The 26,098-nt window shown below is 41.7% G+C and overlaps 1 protein-coding gene across 1 annotated transcript; it reads left to right on the forward strand.

Annotated features, from left to right (window-relative positions):
• The first annotated feature begins 1,988 nt into the window (after nucleotides 1-1,988).
• ERCC3 (ERCC excision repair 3, TFIIH core complex helicase subunit) lies at nucleotides 1,989-24,459 on the forward strand. The gene is made up of 15 exons (XM_083349853.1): nucleotides 1,989-2,089; nucleotides 3,304-3,509; nucleotides 4,203-4,439; nucleotides 5,268-5,317; nucleotides 5,916-6,051; nucleotides 6,376-6,537; nucleotides 10,432-10,636; nucleotides 11,039-11,353; nucleotides 11,936-12,120; nucleotides 15,305-15,507; nucleotides 18,123-18,219; nucleotides 18,429-18,546; nucleotides 19,896-20,014; nucleotides 21,213-21,365; nucleotides 24,044-24,459. Exons 1-15 carry the CDS (start codon nucleotides 2,071-2,073, stop codon nucleotides 24,176-24,178), a joined length of 2,340 nt encoding a protein of 779 aa, XP_083205979.1. The 5' UTR covers nucleotides 1,989-2,070; the 3' UTR covers nucleotides 24,179-24,459.
• Nucleotides 24,460-26,098: the final 1,639 nt, after the last annotated feature.

Consider the following 26,098-nt stretch of genomic DNA (forward strand, 5'->3'; position numbering starts at 1 on the left):
GGCCCACTCCCTCTCCATGTGAGGAGACCTGGCTTTGTATCCAAAGCTTCCTTAGCAATAGGATGGGAGACCCCCCAGGATAGGCCAGGAGGAGGGGGCAAGGGGATGGTGAAAGGGCAGCAGGGCAGGACTTCCCTCAGACCCTCCCTCTCCTTCCTTCCTAAGAACAGAGTGGTGGGGAAATATTTGAGATGAGGGAGGGAGAAAAACAGGCAAGAAACACAGCTGGGGAAGTGTAATCCTTCTTGAGGAATGAAGAAATGCACCATCGCCTGGAAGTGGCCACAGCACATGGCCCTCGCCTACTTAACATATCGGGCTTGGTGGTCTCTGGGGGAGGGGATGCAGTGAGCAGCTTGAGAGTCAATGTTACCTGTGCAATGCTGCCCAGCCCCCAGCCTGCCCGGTTTTGGCAGGCAGCAGGGTGCTCTCCTCACAGTGCTGAGAGGCTGAGCCAGGTAGTACGAATCTGAAGAGAAGTGCAATGCTCCCATGCTCCTAGTCTGCTCAAAGTTGGCAGGGCCATGTGCTGGCCGCTTCCAGGCGATGCTACATTTCTTCATTCCTCACAAAGGGTGATACCTCCCCAGCATGCACCCAGGGGACAGTGCCGACACAGTACGGGCCAGTCCCTCGCTGTTTCCAGACGGCCTTATGGAGCTAAGACTGAATGTATTTCAGCATAGATGATCACTACGAAATTGTACATTGGTTCCCGGCCAGCCTGGGCTTGGGCCAAGGCAGCAGGGGCCGTTCCCTCAGTTTCCAGGATGGCTTCGCGGGCCACATGAAACTACTTCGTGGGCCAGATGCAGCCCCCGGGCCTTGTGTTTGACATGTCTGGATTAGACAATCACTTGTCTGAAATGGTATAGGTTCTCCTGCTAGAGCAGGGGGCTAGACTAGAAGACTTCCAAGGTCCCTTCCAGCTCTGTTCTACTCTATCCCTTTATTACAGACATGTCAAACACAAGGCCCGGGGGCCAGATCTGACCCACGAAGTGGTTTCATGTGACCCACGAAGCCATCCTGGAAACAGTGAGGGAATGGCCCCCACTGCCTTGGCCCTGAGACCCTCAGATCTGTCCCACTCCTGCCCAGGCCCCCATGGGCACCCTTGATGCCAATGATGTAGAGCTGGCCACGCCCACCCAGTAGGCCATATGCACTCTAGCCACGCCCACCCAGTAGGCCACACCCACCCTGGCCATACCCACCCGGTCCCCTGAGGGTAACTGCAATGCTGATGCGGCCCTCAATGAAATTGAGTTTGACCCCCCTGCTTTATTAGAAGGGTGGTGGTGGAGGACAGACCTTCTGCTCCAAGTCAACATTGTTAGGATATGATATCTCTGCTCTTTGGTGAAGAGTCCCTAATTTACATGGTGGACCTAAATATAGCTTTTAGTATTTTCATAATTGGTATTTATTCTGCAAAAAGCCAAAAGCCCACCTAATCTGAGCTACGGGAAGCAGGAGTTGCTTCTTCTCCTCTCCCTTCCAGTCTCATGGCTGTTCCATTGCGAACAGATGAAGGCGGGAAAAACACCCAACCATTACTGATGGCTGAAGTCCTACATCCATTTCCCTCACAGCAGGGGGTCTCATTGAATTAAAAAGACCTTGCTTGAATGCGAGGACGTTACAAAGATTAAAAACGTTTCCAAGGGAAGAAGATTCCTTCAGCCCTGCCCTAGAAGTTGTCGTTTGACAATCATACGGGAAGCTGTGAGGACGTGAATTCCGTCCTTTCGTTTTTTTTCAACCTTCCGCCCTTAGTCCTGCTTACAGCCCTGAGATTTCCTGGAGGTCTCCCATCCCCTGTTCGCAAAGTTTTCGCTCTTGCGTCCTGGCAGGATTTGTCCCGCCCGCTCCTTGCCGAGCGAGAAAGCGAGCCAATCACGGACGACTGCAAATTCGGTCCCCCTCCTCCTCCTCCTCCTCCTCGAGGGTCCCGTGATGACGTCACAGAGGAGGAGCAACCGGATTCGCTTTCTCCCGCTCCGGAAGGGGCGGGACTTAAGGGGGAGATGCTCGCGGGCGGTGCTGCGTCGCCGGAGCGCCTCAGAAATGGGCAAGAAGGAGCGAGGTAAGCCGCCGGCGCTTTCTTGGGACGCTCTTCGGCTTTCTCACTTTAGAACAGGGGTCTTCAAACTTGGCCCTTTTATGACTTGTGGACTTCAACTCCCAGAATTCCTCAGCCAGCAAAGCTGGCTGAGGAATTATGGGAGTTGAAGTCCACAAGTCATAAAAGGGCCAAGTTTGAAGACCCCTGCTTTAGAAGCTGTTTTGCTTCTGTTCGGGGAGCCAGTCTCGCCTTCGGGTCGTTGTTTCTTCGAAGGGGAAGTTCTTCCAGACCTGGCGCCGTTGGGTTTCTCCTCGTAGTCTTCCTCCTGAACCTAATGCCGGCTCTCTTTAATTCTTACAAAACGTAACGCGCTGCTAGCTTTGTAAGCGGTGATGCATTTGACGACTAACAGCCTGTCCTTGTTTGAGATAAATCGGTGCTTCACGTACTCGCCTTGTTTGTTCTCTTTTTAAAGCAAGACGTTGTTTTTGCACACTCATCTGCTCCCCTTTTTTTTTGCTATATTTATTTATATTTTATATTTTAATTCCATTTATATCCCGCCCTTCTCCGAAGACTCAGGGCGGCTTACAAGCTTAGCAGTAGCCTTCATTCGATGTATATGCCTGCTTATTAGGGCTTTCACACACACCCCAAGCGGCATTATTACAAAGTCAGCTTAATTGCCCCCAACAATCTGGGTCCTCATTTTACCTACCTTGGAAGGATGGAAGGCTGAGTCAACCTTGAGCCTATAACCCAAGAATGAGCAATTTTGTACGTGGACACTTTCCCATGGAAAATCTTCGTGTGCTCTCTGAATTATGGCAAGTCCTTGAATAAGATTTACGATGCAGCATCTCTTGTGATGTTTTGATTTTCTCTGTTGATTTAGAGAAAAACATTCTCAGAGTAATAAGCCTAACTTTCACTTAATCTAAAGGAAAGCTGGTCGTAATTTGTATAGCTGTATGTTTTGTCCTTGGAATATTAACTAAGGAAGTGGGAAGAAGCCTTGGAACAGCTCAAACAATGGTTCCCAGCCTGGTTCACCTTAAGTGATCCCTATCTGAACACAAGAACAGCTACTTCTTGAAGCCAGTACAATATGCTGACATTCATGATTCCCTCAAAGTTTTGCATTAGGAAATAGCTCCATTTGTGTTGGCATTTTTTGGCTGAAGGGAAAACAGTTGTGGAACTGCATGTGTGTTTAACTATCGTTGGGTTTCCAGATAAGAAGAAATCGAAAAAACGCCATTATGAGGAGGAAGAGGAAGAAGAATATGACCTTACAGGCAAAGAGTCCCAAGAAGCAGTTCCATCAGCTGCAGGGAAGCAAGTGGAAGATTCTGGGACCAAAGTTGATGAATATGGTGCAAAAGACTACAGGAACCAGATGCCACTGAAAGCTGACCATTCCTCACGCCCATTGTGGGTGGTAAGTCCTTTTAGATGCATTGCTTTTCAAAAAAGTTTTGTTCGAAGGAAGGAAACATACACCTTATTGTTTCCTATCTGCTAGCTTCTAAATGTGATCCTATTTGATTCACCATACCTATTTGATTCATGTGACAAATGAGACCCAAGTTCTCTCTGCATTTCACATTATACATATTCATCCATTTTAAAGGAGCTGGAAGGAATGTTTGTTGTTTTATTATTATACGGTGCCTGATTTTTGTGTGATTGTGATTGGTGTGTAGTGGGGGAAGCGGGGAGAAAGAGAATTTCAAAAAGTCAACCATGCAGGCAGAAGGAATATTTTTGCTCTGTGGATGAATTTTCTAGGATGTTACATCAAACTTTTTATTCATTCTTTGCGTAGTTTTGTGAGAAATATCACTCTCCTCTTCAGATGGTTTGGAGATGCCATTTATGTTCAGAGCATCTTTTTAATGACTCAGTTCATGAACACCTCAGCCAGCATAACCTATAATGAGAGATGCTGGTAGCTGTAGCTCGATAATATCTAAAAGGCCACATGTCCCCTTGCCTCACCACTAAAGCAGAAATACAAATACATTCACAAAATTGAATTGATTAGGGTAAATTCTTTTCCTTGCCTCATATTTAAGAGCTTTGGTACATGTAGTTATTTTGGTTATCTTCAAAGTTTTTGTCTATTCTCTAGGCTCCTGATGGCCATGTTTTCTTAGAAGCCTTTTCACCTGTGTACAAGTATGCCCAGGATTTTCTTGTGGCCATTGCTGAGCCAGTTTGCCGACCTACCCATGTCCATGAATATAAACTGACTGCTTACTCCCTGTATGCTGCTGTCAGTGTGGGTTTGCAAACCAGCGATATTACTGAATATCTGCAAAAACTGAGTAAGACTGGTGTGCCTGATGGGATCATTCAGTTTATTAAGGTACACAATTCATTATCTAATTGCATGTTCAGGATACAAAGGGCTGGATGGTGGGGAAGGGGGGGTGGTGAATAAAACATCACAAGAGATACTGCATCTTCTCTTGTGTTTGGCTTTGGTACAGAGCTTCATGGCAAGAATTATTTTGGAAATCAAATGAAAGAAATAGGCCATGTACTTTAGTATTTACATTTGATTGTTTACTTCAGCTTAATTCAGGAAGACAAAAAACTGGGATGCAAGTAGAGAAAGGTTGATTCAAGTTAGGTATAAGTGACAGAAACGGCTTGCTTTTTTCAGGGTAATAAACCAATGCTCCCACTTGCTGTTACGGAACGGCTAGGATTTTACAAGAATACAGTAATCGTATTATGAAAGCAAACTTCTGGCCATTTATGACCTCCCTAATATTTTTTTTGTCCCTGATAATACTCTTTAGAAGAACACAGACTTTGTTAGTAGATGCTAAAATATGGGCACAGGTGGTAGAACCTGCTTCAGAGAGTTGTTATGATGGGTTTTGCTAAATCAGCCTTTTCCAACCTTTGGATCTTCAGAAGTAGTAGAGCATCAATTGTCCCCATCTGGATGATAAATATTTTGGTGTAATGCATCTGAAGAGTGCTAAATTGGGAGAAAGCATATGAAATCATATGGTCCAAATCAATATTTAAGGCAATTTTTCTTATGAATTGTAGCCAAACATTTAGTTTTGATTTCTATTTCTTATGGAATAATTTGATGAAAGTTAACTGTAGTCACCTAATTTTATGTGTAATACAAATAGATTTTATTCATCTATTTCTAATTAATATTATTGTCTTGTAGCTATGTACTGTTAGTTATGGAAAGGTGAAGCTGGTCCTGAAGCATAACAGGTAAAAAGTTACTTGCATGATTTTTTTTTTCTGAGTTATGGAGTATGACATTTTCATCTGTGTGTTCTGGTATTGGTTTTGGCTTTGATGCCATCTCAGTTAACAAACTTTGTTTTCATAAGGTATTTGAAGAAAATATGATTGAATCAGAAATGTATACGATTATAACTTGTTAAAAATAAGAACAACTTTTTGATGGCCAGTGTCAACAGGAATTAAACAAAATCAAATGGGTTCAAACAAATAAATATGCGATGTCTCTGCAGAAAAAACAAAGGAACTAAAATCAAAATGCAACAAACACCCAAATTCAATTAACAGAATAACCCAAGCTAACCAGAGTATGCTCTTTCAAATTGTGACTTGTTGGCCCAAGATTAGTGGTTTCTTATTGTACAAATGTGGCCATTGTCTCTTTAAGGATATAGTCAGGTATAAATTCTTTGTGTTTCTCCAATTGAATAGCACATTACCTGAAGAAAATGCAAAACCCTGTATATGTTTCTATAGAAGAAGATGTTAAAATAGTAAAAAGTTATAATGTTTGTGGAATTATTTGTATTTTTTTTCTCCCTTCCCCTTTTTTAATACTTGCTAGGTATTTCGTGGAAAGCACCCACCCTGAAGTCATTCAGCAACTTCTTCAGGACCACGTTATTAGGGAGTGTCGCCTGAGAAATGCAGAGGGGGAAGAAACTGAACTCATAACTGAAACGTTCAAGAGCAAATCTGCAGTAGGTTGAGATTATGGTCCACACACTTTATATAGGGTGTGGGAGCTATTTGCTTTATTCTGTAACAATAGTTGAACAATTATGTCAAATCTGATTTCTCTTTATAAGAATTCCTTTTCAGTATGGTGAATATGCCACATATTTTTGTGCCTATTGTCACCACTATTAATCCTTAGGGAAGGGTTGATTTATTTACACTTTATTGTATCTGCACAGTCTGCTTTCATACATTCTTTAAATGTTCTTTGCCTCTCCCAGTGATAAAACGAGCCTCTTTCTGGCTTCATTTTTCTCTACTCAGTTGAGAAATCGTATCTATTTTAGATTTCAAAGTCTGGTGAAAATAGTGGGCCATCCACCTCTCAAGGGGCAGACGGTCAGAATAAACCAGATGTCCCTGCTGACTTATTTGAATTTTATGAACAAATGGACAAAGATGAAGAAGAGGAAGAGGAAACTCAAACTGTGTCTTTTGAAGTGAAGCAGGTAAGTACATGAATTTACTTATACCTTACTGTTCTAATAGAAGCATATGGAATATGCTTCTCCTACCTCCTGGGCTGCTCGCAGTCGGTGTTGACGGGAGGTCCGCCCCGAGATCTCTTGTTTGTGGAGTCCCTCAGGGGTCGGTCCTCTCTCCCCTCGTGTTCAACATCTACATGAAACCGCTGGGCGAGCTCATTCGTGGTTTTGGGGTGGGGTATAATCAGTACACTGATGATACCCAACTTTTTCTTTCCACCTCAAACCAACCCAGTGATGCACTCGACGTGATGTCCCGTTGCCTGGAGGCGGTCCGGGTTTGGATGGGGAGAAACAGGCTTCGTCTCAATCCTGCCAAGACTGAGTGGCTGTGCATACCGGCATCTCGGGTTAACCAGGTTGTTCCATCACTAATGATGGGGGTGAGGTGTTACCCCCCGTCGATAGGGCTCGCAACTTGGGCGTCCTCTTGGATTCACGGCTCAATTTCGAAGACCATATAGGAGCCGTGACCAGGGGGGCTTTTGCCCAGCTTCGTCTGGTGCGCCAGTTGCGGCCCTATCTGGACCGAGATGCCCTACGCACAGTCACCCATGCGCTCGTGACCTCCCGGCTAGACTACTGCAATGCTCTCTACATGGGGCTGCCCTTGAGGACCATGCGGAGGCTTCAACTGGTGCAGAATGTAGCCGCGCGAGTTGTTATGGGAGTTTCCCGATACTCCCGTGCAACACCTCTTCTCCGTGAGCTGCATTGGCTTCCGGTTGCCCTCCGGGTGAGATTCAAGGTGCTGGTAGTGACCTATAAAGCTCTAAATGGCTTGGGTCCGGATTATCTAAGGGAACACCTGCTGCCGGCATCAACTTCCCATCGTCCTGTGCGCTCCCACAGGGAGGGCCTTCTCAGGGTGCCGGCGATTAAGGAGTGCCAGCGGGTGATCCCCAGAGGGAGGGCATTCTCTGTGGGCGCGCCTGCCCTTTGGAATGATTTACCGGTGGAACTTCGGACCGCCCCCAATCTGCGTACATTTCGCCGGGACCTGAAAACTTGGTTTTTTGATCTATCAGGCCTGGACTGAAGGGGTTTTAGCTTTTAATATTGTTTTAATTGTTGGGCTTAATTAATTTAATCTATTTTAATTTTATACTATTTTTATATTGTATTTTATGCTGCCCTGTAAACCGCCCTGAGTCCTTCGGGAATAGGGCGGTATAAAAATTTAATTAAATAAATAAAATAAATATGAACTACTTATAAAATAATATCTTATTTTTGATGCGATGAGATGTCCAATAATTTAAATCTTTTTTTTTCCTTAAATACTTTTGTGTCTCTTTGCCTAGTCTTCCTTTAAATTTGCATTTCATTCTACAGTGGAACCTGTTTTAGTAGTGTTGTATAACTGCAACATATGTCCATTAAAGGAATCAAACCAAAACACTCTAGTTTCTGTGGTGGTTCCATGGCAAACTAGTTAAAGGAGTATGATGGCTTTTTGGCAGAGATTGACAGTCTCCAGACAAGGAAAAACCTTGAGATTGCTCACCTGTACTTCTCCAGCTGCTCCTTGTCAGTAGATGGCAGGAACTGAGGTTTTTGTGGTCAAACTTGCAAGTCAAGCAGCTAGAAGTTAGGGATTTCAGTTAGGCTCACAACTGCAGTCTATAAAAGACAAAGTTTGCAATAGTGGTGAATATCTGTAGCTCGGGTGTAGGATGAGGGTAAAGATTTCTTTTCCGAGCTTGTGGGTTGGTTTCTGAACGTTTCATTAATCAACACACCCACGCCCACTCCATTGCCCGCAATGGGGAAAAAGCTCCAATACGTTGCGCGATGTCACATGACGTCGTGAGTTTCACATGTCTGAATTAGAAGAACATGACCCACGTTTTGGACGGCATTTGTATTTGTGGTAAACAAAGTCAAGGTCTATGTACAATAGATTTAAAAAATCATTGTGTTAGACATGCCATATTGAGAATATAGAATAGCGACAAACCTAGGCTGTGCCTGAAAAAAACTTTGTGGCTTGCAGCACAAGAAGCATTCTATAGATGAAAAATAATAGGCAAACACAACGTTATACTATAATTATATCAAGGGGAATAGAAAATAAAATCAAGAGAACAACCGAAGGTAGAGGAACATAGTTGTCAGTGGTTTTCTTATTTACAGTTATGAGAAAGATTTAAAGTAGATAAAGAATTTACAATATAGCACATTGTATATGATTTTGAAACAATTCTCTACAGATGACAAATGTGAATTCAAAAATGTATAAATATTGAAATTTGAAACAAAACAAGGAATATATAAAGTGGGTTAAAATGTTGGTTATAATATGCAGATGGAACAATGGAAAAATATGTGGTTGAAAGAATTGAAACTTATTTAAGGTGCTGGTTCTTTCCTATAAAGCCCTACATGGCTTAGGCCCGGGATATTTGCAGGACCGTCTGCTGCCAGGAACAACCTCCCATCGCCCGGTGCGCTCACACAGAGAGGGCCTCCTCAGGGTGCCGTCAGCTAGACAATGTCGGCTGGCGACCCCCAGGGGGAGGGCCTTCTCTGTGGGGGCACCACCCCTGTGGAATCAACTTCCCCTTGAGCTCCAGATGGCCCCGGATCTCCAGTCCTTTTGTTGCGGCCTTAAAACATTTTTCTTCCATCAGGCTGACCTGGACTGATGATAGGGATTTTTAAGTAGAATATTTTTAATATTTTATCATTTTATCATTGGGGTTGTTAGTTTAATCTTTTTTAACATTTGTATCATTGTGTTTTATTGTTGTTAGCCGCCCTGAGTCCTTCGGGAGATAGGGCGGCATATAAGTCCCAAAAATAAATAAATAAATGTTATAATCTGAAAGATAATTTTTATAAAATGATGTACTGTTGATACATAACATCATAAAAATCATTTAGAATGCATAAAAGTACTTCAAACCTAGGCTGGTAATGTGAACATTAAGAAGGGTGATTTTATTATACTTGATGGATGTGAAAACAGCTCGAAAATGTTGGGTTCAAATGCATACTTGATTCAGAAGATTTTAAAGATTAATATACAACTGAAACCAGAATTTTTCCTCTTGGGACTAATGGGTGAACAGTTGGAACTACTATTTTTTGCACCTTTTGTTTTTTGTTTTTTACTCTATTTTTAGTTTGTATTAGTCTTATTCTTACCTTTAAAAATTTCAATAAAATTTACACACAAACACAAAATATAGCGTGGCTGTTACATACACAGTTTGTATGTAACTTTAATAGGAAATTAAAGGAGGAAATCCTTGGCTTTTTCTGTGATACTAGTCTCCTTCCCAATTGCATTCATGTGCTTCTATCAAAACATCACAGAAAGTTCATGGTTGCCTGCTCCACCAGGAGTTCTAGATACTCAGTATCCCTATAGGACTTCAACAGATACTGCCTTGCATTGCATCAAGCCACTCCTGTGTCTTAAGATGTGAATTCATAATAATAAAATGTTTCCTCCCACATAGCCACTGTAGGATCGTCTATTATACTTATAAGCACTGAACATGATAGCGGCTAGTGTGACAATTCAATCAAATTAACAATTTCAAAATAAGAGGGTGTGCAGCTTTTTATATCAATCTTGCTCGAATACTAAACATAAATATATTTGCTTAAGTAATTTGTAAAGCATTGCTTTTGTGACTCATGAAATCTTTTCAGAGTATGGAAAATGTTTCTGGATTTGTGATTGGCGATCCAGTGCTCTAATGTGTGTGTGTTTTAGAGAGAGAGTGCAAGTGCAACCTGACATCTCAAACTTTATGGAAAATTTTAAGCACTTTCCTATAACTTTAAATGAGTAACAGAATAGAAGAACTGTGAAAGACCCTCTTACCTTTTTGTTTCCATCTCTAGGAAATGATTGAAGAGCTTCAGAAGCGTTGCATTCAGCTGGAGTACCCTCTGCTTGCTGAATATGATTTCAGAAATGATTCTGTGAATCCAGATATTAACATAGACTTGAAACCCACAGCTGTTCTCCGACCATACCAGGAGAAGAGTTTGAGAAAAATGTTTGGAAATGGTCGTGCTAGATCTGGGGTTATTGTCTTGCCTTGTGGTGAGTGGATTCTCTTGAAACGGAATGTTCTTTAACATTACCTGATTGAGATTAGATTCTGAGAGAATACTAGTAAAAATAGCATTTGTTTCATGGGATGTCCATATTTGTTATCTATTTCTTCCTCTTGCACACTACTCATTTCAGTATCTGAGCATCTCATACAGAATTCTTATCTGATAACAATTTATACATAAGTTTATAATTAGTTTCAGCAACAGTGGCATGAGTTACTTTCAGACCATGTTGGTATCTTTGTTTTTTTTTTTTTTTTGATAGGGACTAGGTTAGACCTTTCAAAGCTCTTTTAAGTGGGACATATCTGGCTCAGTATTATTTATTCTCTGAATAGTAGTACATTCCATGCAAAGTTTTGACAATTTTTTGTTTCATTCACTATAGGTGCTGGCAAGTCTCTTGTAGGTGTAACAGCTGCTTGCACTGTTCGTAAGCGGTGCCTGGTATTGGGTAATTCTGCTGTCTCAGTGGAGCAGTGGAAAGCCCAGTTCAAGATGTGGTCTACCATTGATGATAGCCAAATCTGCCGATTTACTTCTGATGCCAAAGACAAACCAATTGGCTGTTCTATAGCTATCAGCACCTACTCCATGTTGGGACACACAACAAAGAGGTCGTGGGAGGCAGAGAGAGTGATGGAATGGTTGAAGAGCCAAGAATGGGGGCTGATGATCCTTGATGAAGTGCATACCATACCTGGTAAAGCCCCAATACCTGGCTATTGTTTTGCCCCAGCCCAGGTTTCATTACTGAATTATAGGAACCCTGATTATTGTGAAATATGTTGACAATACTGCTTTGTAAAAAGTAGTATACCTTTATAATGAATCTAACATGTAAAATGAAACAATACATTAGCATGAATGCTGCAGTTTGATACATTTTTAAACATCAAAGATACGCCTTTTATTGTACTTATAGCTTAATGATAATTGCTGCGGATTTTTATTTGTTGGTGGAAACTTTAAAAAAATCCCACTAGTGCATGATTTTTGGATTTAGATATTAGCCAACTCAGCAATGATTTGCCCTAATTTATACTATTTAATTTTCTGCAGATTTAATTCATGAAATGAATTGGATAAGGAATACTGTTGTTACAAAACTGATCATGTAGACATATGCATGGAAATCAACTAAACACATCTAATTTTAACATAGGATTCCCATTCAGTGTGATTCTGATTTAATATCACTTATGGCGTGAAAAATTAACATGGTGCTATATTTTTTAAATACTCCTCAGACAGGATCTCACTGATTTTTGCACAATTCTTTCAGCAAAAATGTTCAGGCGTGTGCTCACTATTGTTCAGGCCCATTGCAAGCTTGGATTAACAGCCACTCTTGTCCGAGAAGATGACAAAATTGTAGACCTGAATTTCCTGATTGGGCCTAAACTCTATGAAGCCAATTGGATGGAATTGCAAAACAGTGGTTATATTGCTAAAGTCCAGTGTGCTGAGGTAAGGAATGTTTTGTTCAGTGCTAGCTGTGCGCTGACTCCAGCAAATACGTTCTCCAGCAGCAATATTTTTCCTCAGCTAACTTAAAATTGGGATATAAAACTCTGGACATTTCATACTTGAAGTAAAATTTCTGTATGTGCCTTGTTTTAGAGATCCTGGCTTGATCTGCCTCTTCTTTTTTTTTTATGATTTCAGTCTTCTTGTTCCCTATTTGCAACTCCTTACCATAACACACTTTTCCGGAGTCTTCTCTCTGAGGGAAAAATCTTCAACAGGGAAGAGAAATGGCTTCTCTTTAGTCAGTTGCTGCTAGGGATAGAATCGGAAGTTGATAATAGTTCTTTGTGGAGTTTTAAATACCGTATATACTTGAGTATAAGCCGAATTTTTCAGCCCACTTTTTGGGCTGAAAAATTCCACTTCGGCTTATACTCCAGTCAACAAAAAAAACTTACCGAGGACTTGTGCGCGGCCGAGGCTTTGGTGCTTCCGGGATCGCCCGCACCTCTCCCAAGCCACCGCCGTCCGAGACCTGCCGAAGTTTGGGGAGGTTTGGGGAGGTGCGCGCGCACCTCCCCAAACTCCGCGCCTTGCCTGCCTGCTTCTTTCCGCAGCGGAAAGAAGCAGGCAGGCAGGGCGCGGAGGAACGGAGACTTGCCGACGTTTGGGGAGGTTTGGGCGTCTCCCCAAACCTCGGCAGGTCTCCGTTTCTCCGCGCAGACCTGCCGACGTTTGGGGAGGTTTGGGCGCCTCCCCAAACCTCCCCAAACCTCGGCAGGTCTCCGTTCCTCCTGCCGACCTTTGGGGAGGTTTGGGCGCCTCCCCAAACCTCCCCAAACCTCGGCAGGTCTCCGTTCCTCCTGCCGACCTTTGGGGAGGTTTGGGCGCCTCCCCAAACCTCGGCAGGTCTCCGTTCCTCCGCGCAGACCTGCCGACGTTTGGGAAGGTTTGGGCGCCTCCCCAAACCTCCCCAGGTCTCCGTTCCTGTTTGGGGAGGTTTGGGCGCCTCCCCAAACCTCGGCAGGTCTCCGTTCCTGTTTGGGGAGGTTTGGGCGCCTCCCCAAACCTCGGCAGGTCTCCGTTCCTCCGCGCAGACCTGCCGACCTTTGGGGAGGTTTGGGCGCCTCCCCAAACGTCCCCAAACCTCGGCAGGTCTCCGTTCCTGTTTGGGGAGGTTTGGGCGCCTCCCCAAACCTCGGCAGGTCTCCGTTCCTGTTTGGGGAGGTTTGGGCGCCTCCCCAAACCTCGGCAGGTCTCCGTTCCTCCGCGCAGACCTGCCGACCTTTGGGGAGGTTTGGGCGCCTCCCCAAACATCCCCAAACCTCGGCAGGTCTCCGTTCCTGTTTGGGGAGGTTTGGGCGCCTCCCCAAACGTCCCCAAACCTCGGCAGGTCTCCGTTCCTCCGCGCAGACCTGCCGACCTTTGGGGAGGTTTGGGCGCCTCCCCAAACGTCCCCAAACCTCGGCAGGTCTCCGTTCCTGTTTGGGGAGGTTTGGGCGCCTCCCCAAACCTCCCCAAACCTCGGCAGGTCTCCGTTCCTCCGTGCAGACCTGCCGACCTTTGGGGAGGTTTGGGCGCCTCCCCAAACGTCCCCAAACCTCGGCAGGTCTCCGTTCCTGTTTGGGGAGGTTTGGGCGCCTCCCCAAACGTCCCCAAACCTCGGCAGGTCTCCGTTCCTCCGCGCAGACCTGCCGACCTTTGGGGAGGTTTGGGCGCCTCCCCAAACGTCCCCAAACCTCGGCAGGTCTCCGTTCCTGTTTGGGGAGGTTTGGGCGCCTCCCCAAACGTCCCCAAACCTCGGCAGGTCTCCGTTCCTCCGCGCAGACCTGCCGACCTTTGGGGAGGTTTGGGCGCCTCCCCAAACGTCCCCAAACCTCGGCAGGTCTCCGTTCCTGTTTGGGGAGGTTTGGGCGCCTCCCCAAACCTCCCCAAACCTCGGCAGGTCTCCGTTCCTCCGTGCAGACCTGCCGACCTTTGGGGAGGTTTGGGCGCCTCCCCAAACGTCCCCAAACCTCGGCAGGTCTCCGTTCCTGTTTGGGGAGGTTTGGGCGCCTCCCCAAACCTCCCCAAACCTCGGCAGGTCTCCGTTCCTCCGCGCAGACCTGCCGACGTTTGGGGAGGTTTGGGCGCCTCCCCAAACCTCGGCAGGTCTCCGTTCCTGTTTGGGGAGGTTTGGGCGCCTCCCCAAACCTCCCCAAACCTCGGCAGGTCTCCGTTCCTCCGCGCAGACCTGCCGACCTTTGGGGAGGTTTGGGCGCCTCCCCAAACCTCCCCAAACCTCGGCAGGTCTCCGTTCTTCCTGCCGACCTTTGGGGAGGTTTGGGCGCCTCCCCAAACCTCCCCAAACCTCGGCAGGTCTGCGCGGAGGAACGGAGACCTGCCAAGGTTTGGGGAGGTTTGGGGAGGCGCCCAAACCTCCCCAAACAGGAACGGAGACCTGCCGAGGTTTGGGGACGTTTGGGGAGGCGCCCAAACCTCCCCAAAGGTCGGCAGGTCTGCGCGGAGGAACGGAGACCTGCCGAGGCTTGGGGAGGTTTGGGGAGGCGCCCAAACCTCCCCAAACAGGAACGGAGACCTGCCGAGGTTTGGGGACGTTTGGGGAGGCGCCCAAACCTCCCCAAAGGTCGGCAGGTCTGCGCGGAGGAACGGAGACCTGCCGAGGTTTGGGGAGGTTTGGGGAGGCGCCCAAACCTCCCCAAAGGTCGGCAGGAGGAACGGAGACCTGCCGAGGTTTGGGGAGGTTTGGGGAGGCGCCCAAACCTCCCCAAAGGTCGGCAGGAGGAACGGAGACCTGCCGACGAGCCGCAGCTACACAGGGTATTCCTGTGTATTCAGGCTTGCAAAATGGCGGATCGAGCCTCTGCTGGCGGCAGAGGCTTGCAGAACGGCGGATCGGCTTATACTCGAGTCAATAACTTTTTCCAGTTTTTGGGGGTGAAATTGGGGGTCTCGGCTTATACTCGAGTCGGCTTATACTCAAGTATATACGGTAATCAGAAATGTTTTTTTTTAAAATAAGGCTGCAAATATCTGTCCCTGCCTTATCTTTCCTGCTACCATACTTTTTTTCTTTTTATCATACAGTGTAATCTTGTAAACTTTTATCCTTGTCACATTTCTGTTGTAAACTCTTATTGAGCTATTCCTACTAAAGTTTGTACTTTATTGGATATAATTGTAGGTTTGGTGTCCAATGTCTCCTGAATTCTACAGAGAATACGTAGCTATTAAAACAAAGAAGCGGATATTGCTCTATACTATGAACCCAAACAAATTTAGAGCTTGCCAGTTCCTGATTAAATTCCATGAACGAAGGAATGATAAGATCATAGTCTTTGCTGACAATGTGTTTGCTTTGAAGGAGTATGCTGTTAGATTGGGCAAGTAAGTAATCATGAATTATAGATATTTGTGTCTTTATCAGAAGCAAAAAAAAAAGACTTCTTTCCGGTTGGTGACTTTGTATATTAAATCCTTAAAATCAACAGTATTACTTTTTTCTTATTATATATTCATTTGCATGAAATTAGAGGAGTTAATTATCAACCAAGGACAAAAGATTTCTTAAGTTAGAAAGAATCCTTGACAAATAAGTTACATATACAGTTATGACTACAAATGCATAATTATTGGCAAGCAGAGGATATCCTGGGCCTTTGAAGTGTGGAGGACTGCATTTCAGAAAGGGGCAATAATTGGGCATTGTCAGGACAAATCTATATTTAATTGAATTTGATTGCAGTTATCTCAAAGCTACATCATTCCTCAGGTAGTTTCCTCTTTTATCCCAATAATTAATGAGAATTTTATAGCTACTATTGGAAGGTCTCCAGAGGTCACAGCTAAGGGATCCATCCATCTCAAAATTGTAATGTATAATATCTTTGCATCTCTGTAAAGGAACAACGTCTCTGCAGTAAGAATATTTGGCTATTGAGAAATTTATGAAAAGGGCCCTAAAGCTGTTTTATAATAATGTAATCTAAATTCAAAGGGCAGTTACATTGAAATTATTTGATAATAGGGAGAATAACTTAAAAACACTGCAATATGAATAAGGCTTTTAAGAAACTTGGTTTTGCTGTTGTGTAAGGCAGGGGTCTTCAAACTTGGCCCTTTTATGACTTGGTCCTTTTATGACTTGTGGACTTCAAATCCCAGAATTCCTCAGCCAGCTTTGCTGGCTGAGGAATTCTGGAAGTTAAAGTCCACAAGTCATAAAAGAGCCAAGTTTGAAGACCCCTGGTGTAAGGGGACAGCAAATGAGATCATTAGATAGTATCAATGCAGTGAACAAGAATTTGGGCCACTGCAGGAGATAGTGAAGGACAGGGCATGCTATTATTGCCCATGAGAACACAGAGTCAGACGTGACTTAGTGACTGAAGAACAAAAAATTATTTTCTGATTGAGAAGAATATTAAATATTATGTTTACAGTTATCCATCTGTTTCCTGTGTACAAAAAAGCATATAGTTGATAGAATAATTTGCCACGTGAGGCATCTTTGGTGCTTTTTGAGCTTACTTGTTTTCCTGCAGACGTTTTATTACCCAAACTAGGTAACAGTGCTGGTCACAATTTGCCATGCGTTTTCCAGCACCCTAAAAATCAATGCTACATATTCAGTTTAACTAATTATCATTTGAAAAACCTATGCAGCAGAAAAGTAGGGTACCTTCACCGCCAGGATAGCTTGCAGAAGCAGTATTTTAAACAAATTAATCAAGTCTAGTATCAGAGGCAGAATTTAAATTCAAGATAGAAACTTGAAGGAAAATTGCTGCAGTGTGATTGTTTTACGTAGTGATGTGTTTCAGCCCTTTTTGTTTCTTTTAAATAGTAGTTGCTTTTTGTAGCTTGAGCATTTTTGGTTGTTACTGTTAGATTTATTTTCTATGTTTCTTCCAGTACCAGAGGTAGCATATATATTTCCCCTATCAGTTTCACCTCCAAATTTTTCTGCAACAATATCTGTCTGAAGTGTGTTGGGATGAAAAAGAATCACCAACCCAAATTCAGTTAGTGAACTTCTATCAGTCAGCTAAAATTTGAACCTAAGTCCTCCCAAGGTGGCTTTGTCATATGGAATAATTTCCAAAGCCTTCTTTGAGGATATTTTAAATTATCTCATTAATGCTGTAGCATATTTACTTGGTCCATGGAAACTTCAGAGAAACCATCAGTTCTCAGTTTGTGATTTAGTTTCGAGTTTATATTCATGTATACTGTATTAAGCTCTTTTCTTTCTTCCTCTTTTTCTTTCTTTCTTTTTCCCTTCTTTCTCTTCTATTGGATGTTAAGTATATATTTCAAATTTGATGCATGTTTAATTTGAATTGTGTTAGCTTTTTATTTTATTTAAATATGTCATATGAACTTAGCAGACGCCTTAGATTGTATCTTTGATGGAGTACTTCCACTATTCTCTGGCAGCATCCGTTTACTTTGTCACAAAAATATATGTTGATTGTTAATTTTCAATGTAGCTCCCAGGGAACTATTTTGAGGCCAGAATAATTTAATTCAAAATGTAATTTAGATGTGATCAGATATAAGGGGAAAGAAGAACACAGCTGTTAAATACAAGTTCATTGGTTCAGCTGAAGAAAATACCTTTTTTATTTTAACAGCTGCTTCTCTCCTTTCATGTAGGATTAGTAGATATATTCCACCCACTGATCTGTTGAGTCATGAGGCACACATCAAGCACATAACATTTTACAACTGTCAGGATTTATTTCTGTGGCGGGAGGGGTGTCTGACAGAATGAATTTGTCTCCAGTGAACTAAAAATAAACAAGAAAGAAAAATGCTGCAAAAAAAGGAAAGTTCTTTTATAAAAGTATAGCTTAACTACATAATGAAAGCATGTTGCTGTGCTTTTTTTTTTCATCTTAATTATAATATATTCACAATAGATTGTATGATGTATCTGAATCCAGGAAGTAAAATATAACTATTTGATCCTTTCTGTGTATGCATATTGTCTCTTTTAGACCTTATATTTATGGGCCTACAGCACAGGGGGAGAGGATGCAAATACTGCAGAATTTCAAACACAATCCCAAAATCAATACCATCTTTATCTCCAAGGTAATGGATTCTGCTCTGCTTGGTATTGGACTAAATTAGAGTGTGGTTCAGCACTCATTTTGAACAATGTATAAATTACTTTTTACTTTTTTTCCATGTTCATGTGTTTTTCATTGTTGGCCACAAGCTAATATGTCTTACTAAGATTTGGTTATCTACATTAATATGAGAATATAGTTTGTTTCCTAAAAGGTGCTTACGCATTACAGGTTGGTGATACATCTTTTGATCTGCCGGAAGCCAATGTTCTCATTCAAATTTCATCTCATGGGGGCTCTCGAAGACAGGAGGCTCAGAGACTGGGTCGAGTCTTAAGAGCCAAAAAAGGTAAATTGAGTCTTGTGTTGCAATATTCTAACATTTTAATGGAACGCTGAAGCATGAAAGTACTACATTATTTAGCTGACTAAGCACATACTATTTGCTATTGTCCTGTTTTGTCACTGTCAGCTCAAGGTCACAGGTTATGCCAAAATTCAAAATTATTAAAAGTACTTCAATGGGGGGCCATCTTCTCTTTCCTGCCTAATCATTCCTCCCAACACTTAATATTTTTAGTTTTTTAAAAGAAACAATTTAGTAGATCTTGAGTTAAAGAGACTTTGGTTATTCTGATTGAACAGCTTTGTACCACTGTAGTATTATTTTACAATGGGATTAGGGCTTGGAGAAGTATTCTTTCATGCCACACTACCCCAAAGGCAAAAGACTGATTGAGGTATTCCATTAGCAACGTGACCAGCCAAAGTATAAAGTTAGCAATAATGACATCTGACGTGAGTATGAGGTGCGTTTTTAAGACTAATGCATATAAGCGCTTTCTGGCTGAATGTTTGCTAAAGGATTCTCAGGTGTTTTAGTGCAAAGTACTCCTTCCTTTAGATCCAAAACTAAGCCTTTGAACAGTTAAATTACAACAAAGGGTAATTGTTGTAAAAAAAATTACCAGAATTTATAAAATGCATTTTTTGCATTCCACAAATTTCCAAATTAAGAACATTGAAATGATCCCAGCAAACTATATTTGTTAAAGTACATACTTTTTAAAAAAATGGACCTCCCAATTTCACATGTGAGTGTCTGTTTTATATGTAGATTCCTGGTTTGCTATCTTGGGCGCTTCCTTTTCCATCTAACTTTCTGTAATTTTGAAACATTCCTTTAATGTAAAAAGGCGAGATAACATTTTCTATATTATTTGTATTTTCAAGGAGGCATCCAGGATTCAGATGGTCACCGTACATTTCTTTTAAAAAATTGAAGGGAGTGGGAGTGAAAAATGCTTTGTTTGAAAGTATATCCATTTTACCAGAGAAAGGATAGGATTTTCTACTCAGGGTGAAGACTATTGCTCCTCTTCAGAGGGCAGAATTGCTGTAATACATTCTGCTATAGGCTATGTGCCAAATTAGCTGGATTTTCCACTAACGCACTTACTAGAAATTTCCTGGAAGAAATCATGATTTTTCAGCTGAGAAAAATTTGAGGTTTTCTTTCCTTTTGTTAATCTGTAAATTTAAATTTGGCAGAAATATTGTTATCCGTATACTTAATTATGGATGGTAGGAAGAAACTTTTGTAGACAAGAGAAAACCAACAAAACTTTTTTTTTTCTTTAAAGTTTTGACTTGCTTTGATGTGAACTTAATCTTCCGTTACTATTTTTTTTTGTTCAGGAATGATTGCAGAGGAATACAATGCCTTTTTTTATTCTTTGGTCTCTCAGGACACTCAAGAAATGGCATATTCTACAAAACGTCAAAGGTTTCTAGTAGATCAAGGCTATAGCTTTAAGGTAATTCTGTTATGTGTAATTTGCAGAATTGAGAACACAGCTTTAATCATAAGTTCTACTGTTCAGATGTTCAAACTGCAGACTATGGGCAGAGTTAGAGATTACTGCAGTCTAACCACTGTGCCACCTGAGGTCCAATATTTTTATTATATTGTAACGGCTGAAAATCAGTCCATTTTAACTTTAAGTGAAATAGCTGTTGCATTGTAATTATGTTTCTGCTCATCGGACAAATTCTATACGGGTAGTCTTCAATTTACAATGGCTCATTTAGTGACTGTTCAAAGTTACAATGGCACTGAAAAATGTGACTTGTGACCATCTTTCACAGACCTTTATAGCAGCCCCATGAACATGTGATCAAAATTGAGATGTTTGGCAAATGGTTCATATTTATGACCGTTGCTGGGTCCCAAGGTCATCTTTTGCAACCTCCTCACAAGCAAAGTCAATGGGGAAGCCAGATTTATTTATTATTTATGTATAAAAAATATGTATTCCCCCCATCTTACCACAGGGTATCTCTGGGTGGCTTACAGTTACATATACCATTAAAACATAAGTTAAAATCAGACATTAAAACCAAGGACACGGGGAGGGCAGGGGCAGAGTGGGAGGGAAAGGGGATCTGTTATTACTCAGTCAATAACTCCATTGCACTGTTCCCCCACTGGGGCCCCAAGCCGACTAGCAGAGCCACATCTTTAGGCCCTTATGAAAAGATAGGAGGGTTGGGGTCAACCTCATATTGGGAAGGGGCAAGATGTTTCAGAGGGCAGGAGCAACAGCAGAGAAAGCCCTCCTCCTGGACCCCACTAGCCAGAATCCTTGGGCTGATGGGACCCACAGCAGATCTCCTCTGGCACGAGTGGTACGGGCCAATCCCAGGGGGAGGGGAATGATCCCTCAAGTAACCTGGACCCATGTCATGAAGGGCTTTAAAAGTGATCCCCAACACCTTGAATTGCACCTGGAAGCAGACTGGTAACCAATGCAGCTTGCGGAGGAGTGGTGTTACAGGGGCCATTCTTGGGGGGCCCCAAAGCTACTCGTGTTGCTGTACTTTGCGCCAACTATAGCTTCCAAATGCTCTTCAAGGGTAGCCCCATGTAAGACTCAGCATAGGCACTTTGCCCTTGAGATGGTAACAATGGTAAAGAATAGAATCGAATAATACTGTGTCTCCTCCTGTTTCCAGGTAATTACTAAACTTGCAGGTATGGAAGAGGAAGAGCTTATGTTTTCATCCAAAGAAGAGCAGCAGCAGCTCCTCCAAAAGGTTTTACAAGCTACTGATATGGATGCTGAGGAAGAGGTGGTTGCAGGAGAATATGGCTCAAAGTCATCTCAGGCAAGTAGTTATTATTATGTCAAGAACCCAGAGTCAATTTGGTAAGTTGGGCACCATTTAAATCACGTAATTGAGAAAATTTTATATAAAAGGAAAGTGTTCCAATAATTTTTTAGAATTTTACATTTAGCGCTCAAGGGAATGTTTTGGAAGAGTGAGGAAAATTCTCAGGGATGACTCACACCCTGGACAGTATCTCTTTACTCTCCTACCATCGGGTAGGAGATATAGGAGTATAGCCAGCCATACTAACAGGCTGAAGGAACAGCTTTTATCCATGGGCTGTTAGGCTTTTGAACAGGAAATAATGTTATAAACTTTATGCATGATTAACTTGCGAGGCCAGTGCATTGTGCAATTAGCTCACATGGTGTAATAAGATGGAGGGTTTGTGTCACTGTAAAGTTGGGGGTGGGGGCACGAAGGGAGGCTCAGCCAATCTCAATGTATACATGGTTGTACTTTGACAATAAAGGTTCATTCATTCATTATAGCCTAGGACTTCTCCATCTGCTACAATAGTATTAAATCCCCATGGTCTTTCATGTTTTCCAGCAGTGTACCCAACACCTCTGTACAGGTAGTCCTTGACTTATGATAGCCTTGGAATGGGTCTTTACAACCCGTGAAGCACTTCTGGACATTGTAAAATGTCTCCCCCACCCCCAGGTGATTACATGACTGCATTTTAGGTGCATGGTCACAGGCTCACATTTACAACTGGTTGCCATGTGCCCCATAATCATGTGAATGCTACTTGCAGCCTTCCTTGCCTGCTTCCCCAGAAAGCCAATTGGGGAAACCAAGGAAGGTTACAAGCAGAGGCAATAGAGCGGAGTTGAAATAATTCTACAGGCTGCAGGAAAAAAGCTAAAATCTTCAGGATTTTAGTTCTATTTCTGCAGCTCACTGAAGGATTTCCCTTGTGCATGGAGGGGAGGAAAAATTCTTTGGCAGGCTGCACTAATATTTAAAAATGAGAGGATTACCTGGCTCAACTGAGTGCAGAGCTAAAATCCTTCCACAGACAGTGCTTTTCCTTGATCTGCTTAACAACCTGGGAGATTGCAACCTGGAGTACCAGGTTTGCGGTTCTTGAACAAGGCAATTGCATGAGCAATTGCTTAACTGTCTCATTCAATGGCTGAGGGTTAGTGTTAGGTTTAAGGCAAATGTAACTGAATCTGTCAATCTTATGGTGGTTATCTTTTTTTCCTCTTACCTTTCCTAGCATTACAGCCTTCTCCAGACGTCTTTGCATAATTTGTCCAAAATATGAAAATTTGAGTTTAGCCTTTTGTGCCTTAAGTGAGAACTCTGAACTGATTTCTTCAGTTATCCATGTCTTTGTTTCCTTGGCAGCCTATGATATTCTTTTCCAACACCACAAAGTTCAAGAGTGTCAGTACTCTTCTGTTTCTTTTAAAATCCATTTTTTGCTTCTGTAGAGTGTCACAGATAATACCATAGCTTATAAAATTCTGATCTTTGTAGGTATAGGTACATCAGAGAATCTGAATCTTTTCCAAGTGCTAGTCTGTGACATATTTCTTGACTGGTTAATTCTTTACTGTTGATAGATTGAGTCTAAATGACAAAAGCTGTCTGCCATTTCAACTTTTTTTGTCAGTTCTTTTACTTGATCTCATCAGTTTGGTTTTCTTAATCTTAGTCCCAATTTTTTTATTGTGCTCCTTAATTATCACTACTACAGTTTGCAGATTCTTGCTTTTTCAGTTATCAGAATTATATTATCAGCATAGCACACCAAAAATATCACAGTTATTGATGTTTCTTTCTCCAAATACGTTATTTTGCACATTGTAATTTATGGAAGGTCTTCCAATTAATAGAAGAATGTAAACAGTTGAGGGACAGTATTGAGTTGAAATCCTGCCACCCTGTAGTACTCCTAATTACTTAAAATTCAACTTAATTTAATTTTTGTATCCTGAATTGTTTTATAATTACTGTAGACCAGGTGTAGGCAACCTTGGTTCTTTTATGACTCATGGACTTCAACTCCCAGAATTCCTGAGCCAGCCATGCTGAGGGGAAAGGGAGAGGCTTCCAAGCTGAGCCATGCTGGCTCAGGAATTCTGGGAGTTGAAGTCCATGAGTCATAAAAGAGCCAAGGTTGCCTACACCTGCTCTAGACCATACAGAAGTTTTCCCCTGAATTCTTCCAAAATAATACGGAAAGCGGCACAATACTAAAAAAAAAGAAAATTTATAGAATTCCCTCCCCTTCTTTCAGCCGGTTATCACTAGCCCTACTCTTGCACTGAAGGAATTTTTCCATTTTCATCATTTAAGGTTTGTTGTTTGTACTAAAATCATTCGGTTGTTTAAGAATATATTTTATTCAAACTGTATGATTTATCCTAGCTGCCCATGCTCCAATCACATTTTATCTGTGTGTTTTTATGCAAAAGTACTAAGTTGTGAGTGGCTGTTTAAATATACTCAGTGCAACTTGATTTTTTGTATTAAAAAGGCTATAGTCTTATTTATAGATTTAAAGAAGGTATGTCATTTAAAATTCTAAATGTCCTTTTATATGCCTTTTAATTCTTTTTATATGTATTTTAATTTTTGATTGGAGCCAGTTGAAAGATAAGTGGCTATATAAACGGTTTAAATAAGTAAATAAAATTATTTTTTATGTTCTTTTCTAGATATCCCGACATTATGGCACAATGAGTTCCATGTCTGGAGCAGATGATACAGTTTACATGGAATATCAAACCTCACGAAGCAAGGCATCTTCAAATAAACATATTCATCCACTTTTTAAGCGCTTTAGGAAATAATATAAGGAAAATGCATTATATCTCCTTCCTATAAAAAGAAATATTAGACGTTCATATTATTTCATAATTGAGGAAATGGAATAAGCAATTTGCTCACAACTGAAGATAATTATTTCAGTATTCTATATTCTGGGAATACTATTAACTTTATTTAACAATTTCAGAGATTCTTAAGAATATTTGTGAATGTGTTTTATATTTATATTTGTAGCAAGAAGATAAGTGCAAGTATCTGAAAGCACTGAATAAAAATACTCTATATTAAAAGACTCTCATCTCCCCCTATTCATGATTTTATTCTGGTGTCTTAAATTATACCTTATAGTGGTTTATTCTGGCTGTTAGGGCTCGGAGGTGGGAAAAGTATGAAGCAGAGAAAATGTTATTGGAAAGAATTGTTGGAAAGACTAGGGATAAAAAAGGGTAGAAATATTTAATCACATACAGACTTCTGCTGAGGATACTTGACTGTTATTTTTCATTCTTCAGAAAAAATTCAGATAGTTGTACTAGGATTAGGGTTCATTCATTTTAACTATTTATGTTCTTATAATAGGTAAAAAAATATGCAGTGCACTACACACTGTACATCCTGTACAAATTTCAGCATTCTAGCTTACTTTAAAACTTTAAATTAATCACTACATAATTCCCATGATCTCATATTAAAAATGTGTACTTCCTTTTCTTAATTAGAAAATGTCAAAGGACAAGATGTCATTTTGACATGACTGTTGAGTTCATTTGACATATTCTCCCTAGGTGGTATTTGATAAATATGTATACCACAGAAGTAATTAAATTTAAGGTTATCCAGCTGTCAGAAAAAAGTACAAAGACAAACATGAAGAATGACTGTCACTATGACTCAAGCTAACATCAAGTAAAACAAATTAAATTTCCCATCCCCTTTTGCTTTAGTGGGAGGCAGCTTAGCATATGATCAGTCTTAGTAAAGTAAAATCCTATAATAACTTGTTGCCAAACTTATTTTTTTAAAAAAATTGGTAAGCGTTGAGTTCAAAGAGTGAGAAAACAATTACAAAAGCTGCTGTCCAACAGTCATTACTCATACACAACTCCTGTTGATTTCAAAGAGTTCTGCCTGAATAGTGATTGAAAAGGTGAGACCTAAACTGAGAGACCATTATGAGGTTATAGAGAAAAAAGATAGCATACCTTTTGGGTTTCTCTCTAATGCAACTCTATTAGAAATAAAAGGACTTCCGGCAATTTATTATGAGCATGGCCATATTGTTAATTATGTTCTGATAATTACCTTCAGCATATTTAAATATATTTCAACCAACTCAGGTCTGAAAACAATTACAACCACTAAAATAATTACTGCAATTTGTTTTAGATGAAGCTACCTACGAAAACTTCAAAAGCTGCAGTAGGTACAGAATAGATTCACTTCAGCCATATAAATACAAGTGGATAGCGCTGTACTATAGGCTTTAAAGTGGAACTCAAGTGTTGTTTTTAATTCTTAAAAGTCCTACATGTTTTGCTAGTAAGTAAATTTAGGATTATCTCCAGATGACACTGACCCTTCCAGTACACATTATCCTAGGTGGGGAGGCTTAGTATGTCTAACATTTATGAGGTGAAGAGAGAGAACACCTGAAGCAGGGTTTTACCTTGTAGTTTGCATCCCTCCAGAAAGACCCTGAGAATGGAACTTAGGCAGAAACATTTAAAACCTAATGGTTTTAATTATCGGCTGATACAATAGTTCTATAGTTTACTTACTTGTTGGCTTAGCTCAGGGGTGTCAAACTCAATTTCATTGAGGGCCACATCAGCATTGCAGTTGCCCTGGGGGGGGGCAGGTGGGTATGGCCTGGATGGGTGTGGCCTACTGGGTGGGCGTAGCTAAAGTGCATATGGCCTACTGGGTGGGCATGGCCAGCTCTA

This window comes from Vipera ursinii (genome assembly GCF_947247035.1).
Source record: "Vipera ursinii genome assembly, chromosome: 1".
Taxonomy (NCBI): Eukaryota; Metazoa; Chordata; class Lepidosauria; order Squamata; family Viperidae; genus Vipera; species Vipera ursinii.

Bases quoted from the DNA above. Each gene is read 5' to 3' on its own strand.
- ERCC3 (XM_083349853.1), top strand. The intron at 3,510-4,202 runs GTAAGTCCTTTT...TCTATTCTCTAG, and splicing joins CCTCACGCCCATTGTGGGTG to GCTCCTGATGGCCATGTTTT. The intron at 10,637-11,038 runs GTGAGTGGATTC...CATTCACTATAG, and splicing joins GGTTATTGTCTTGCCTTGTG to GTGCTGGCAAGTCTCTTGTA.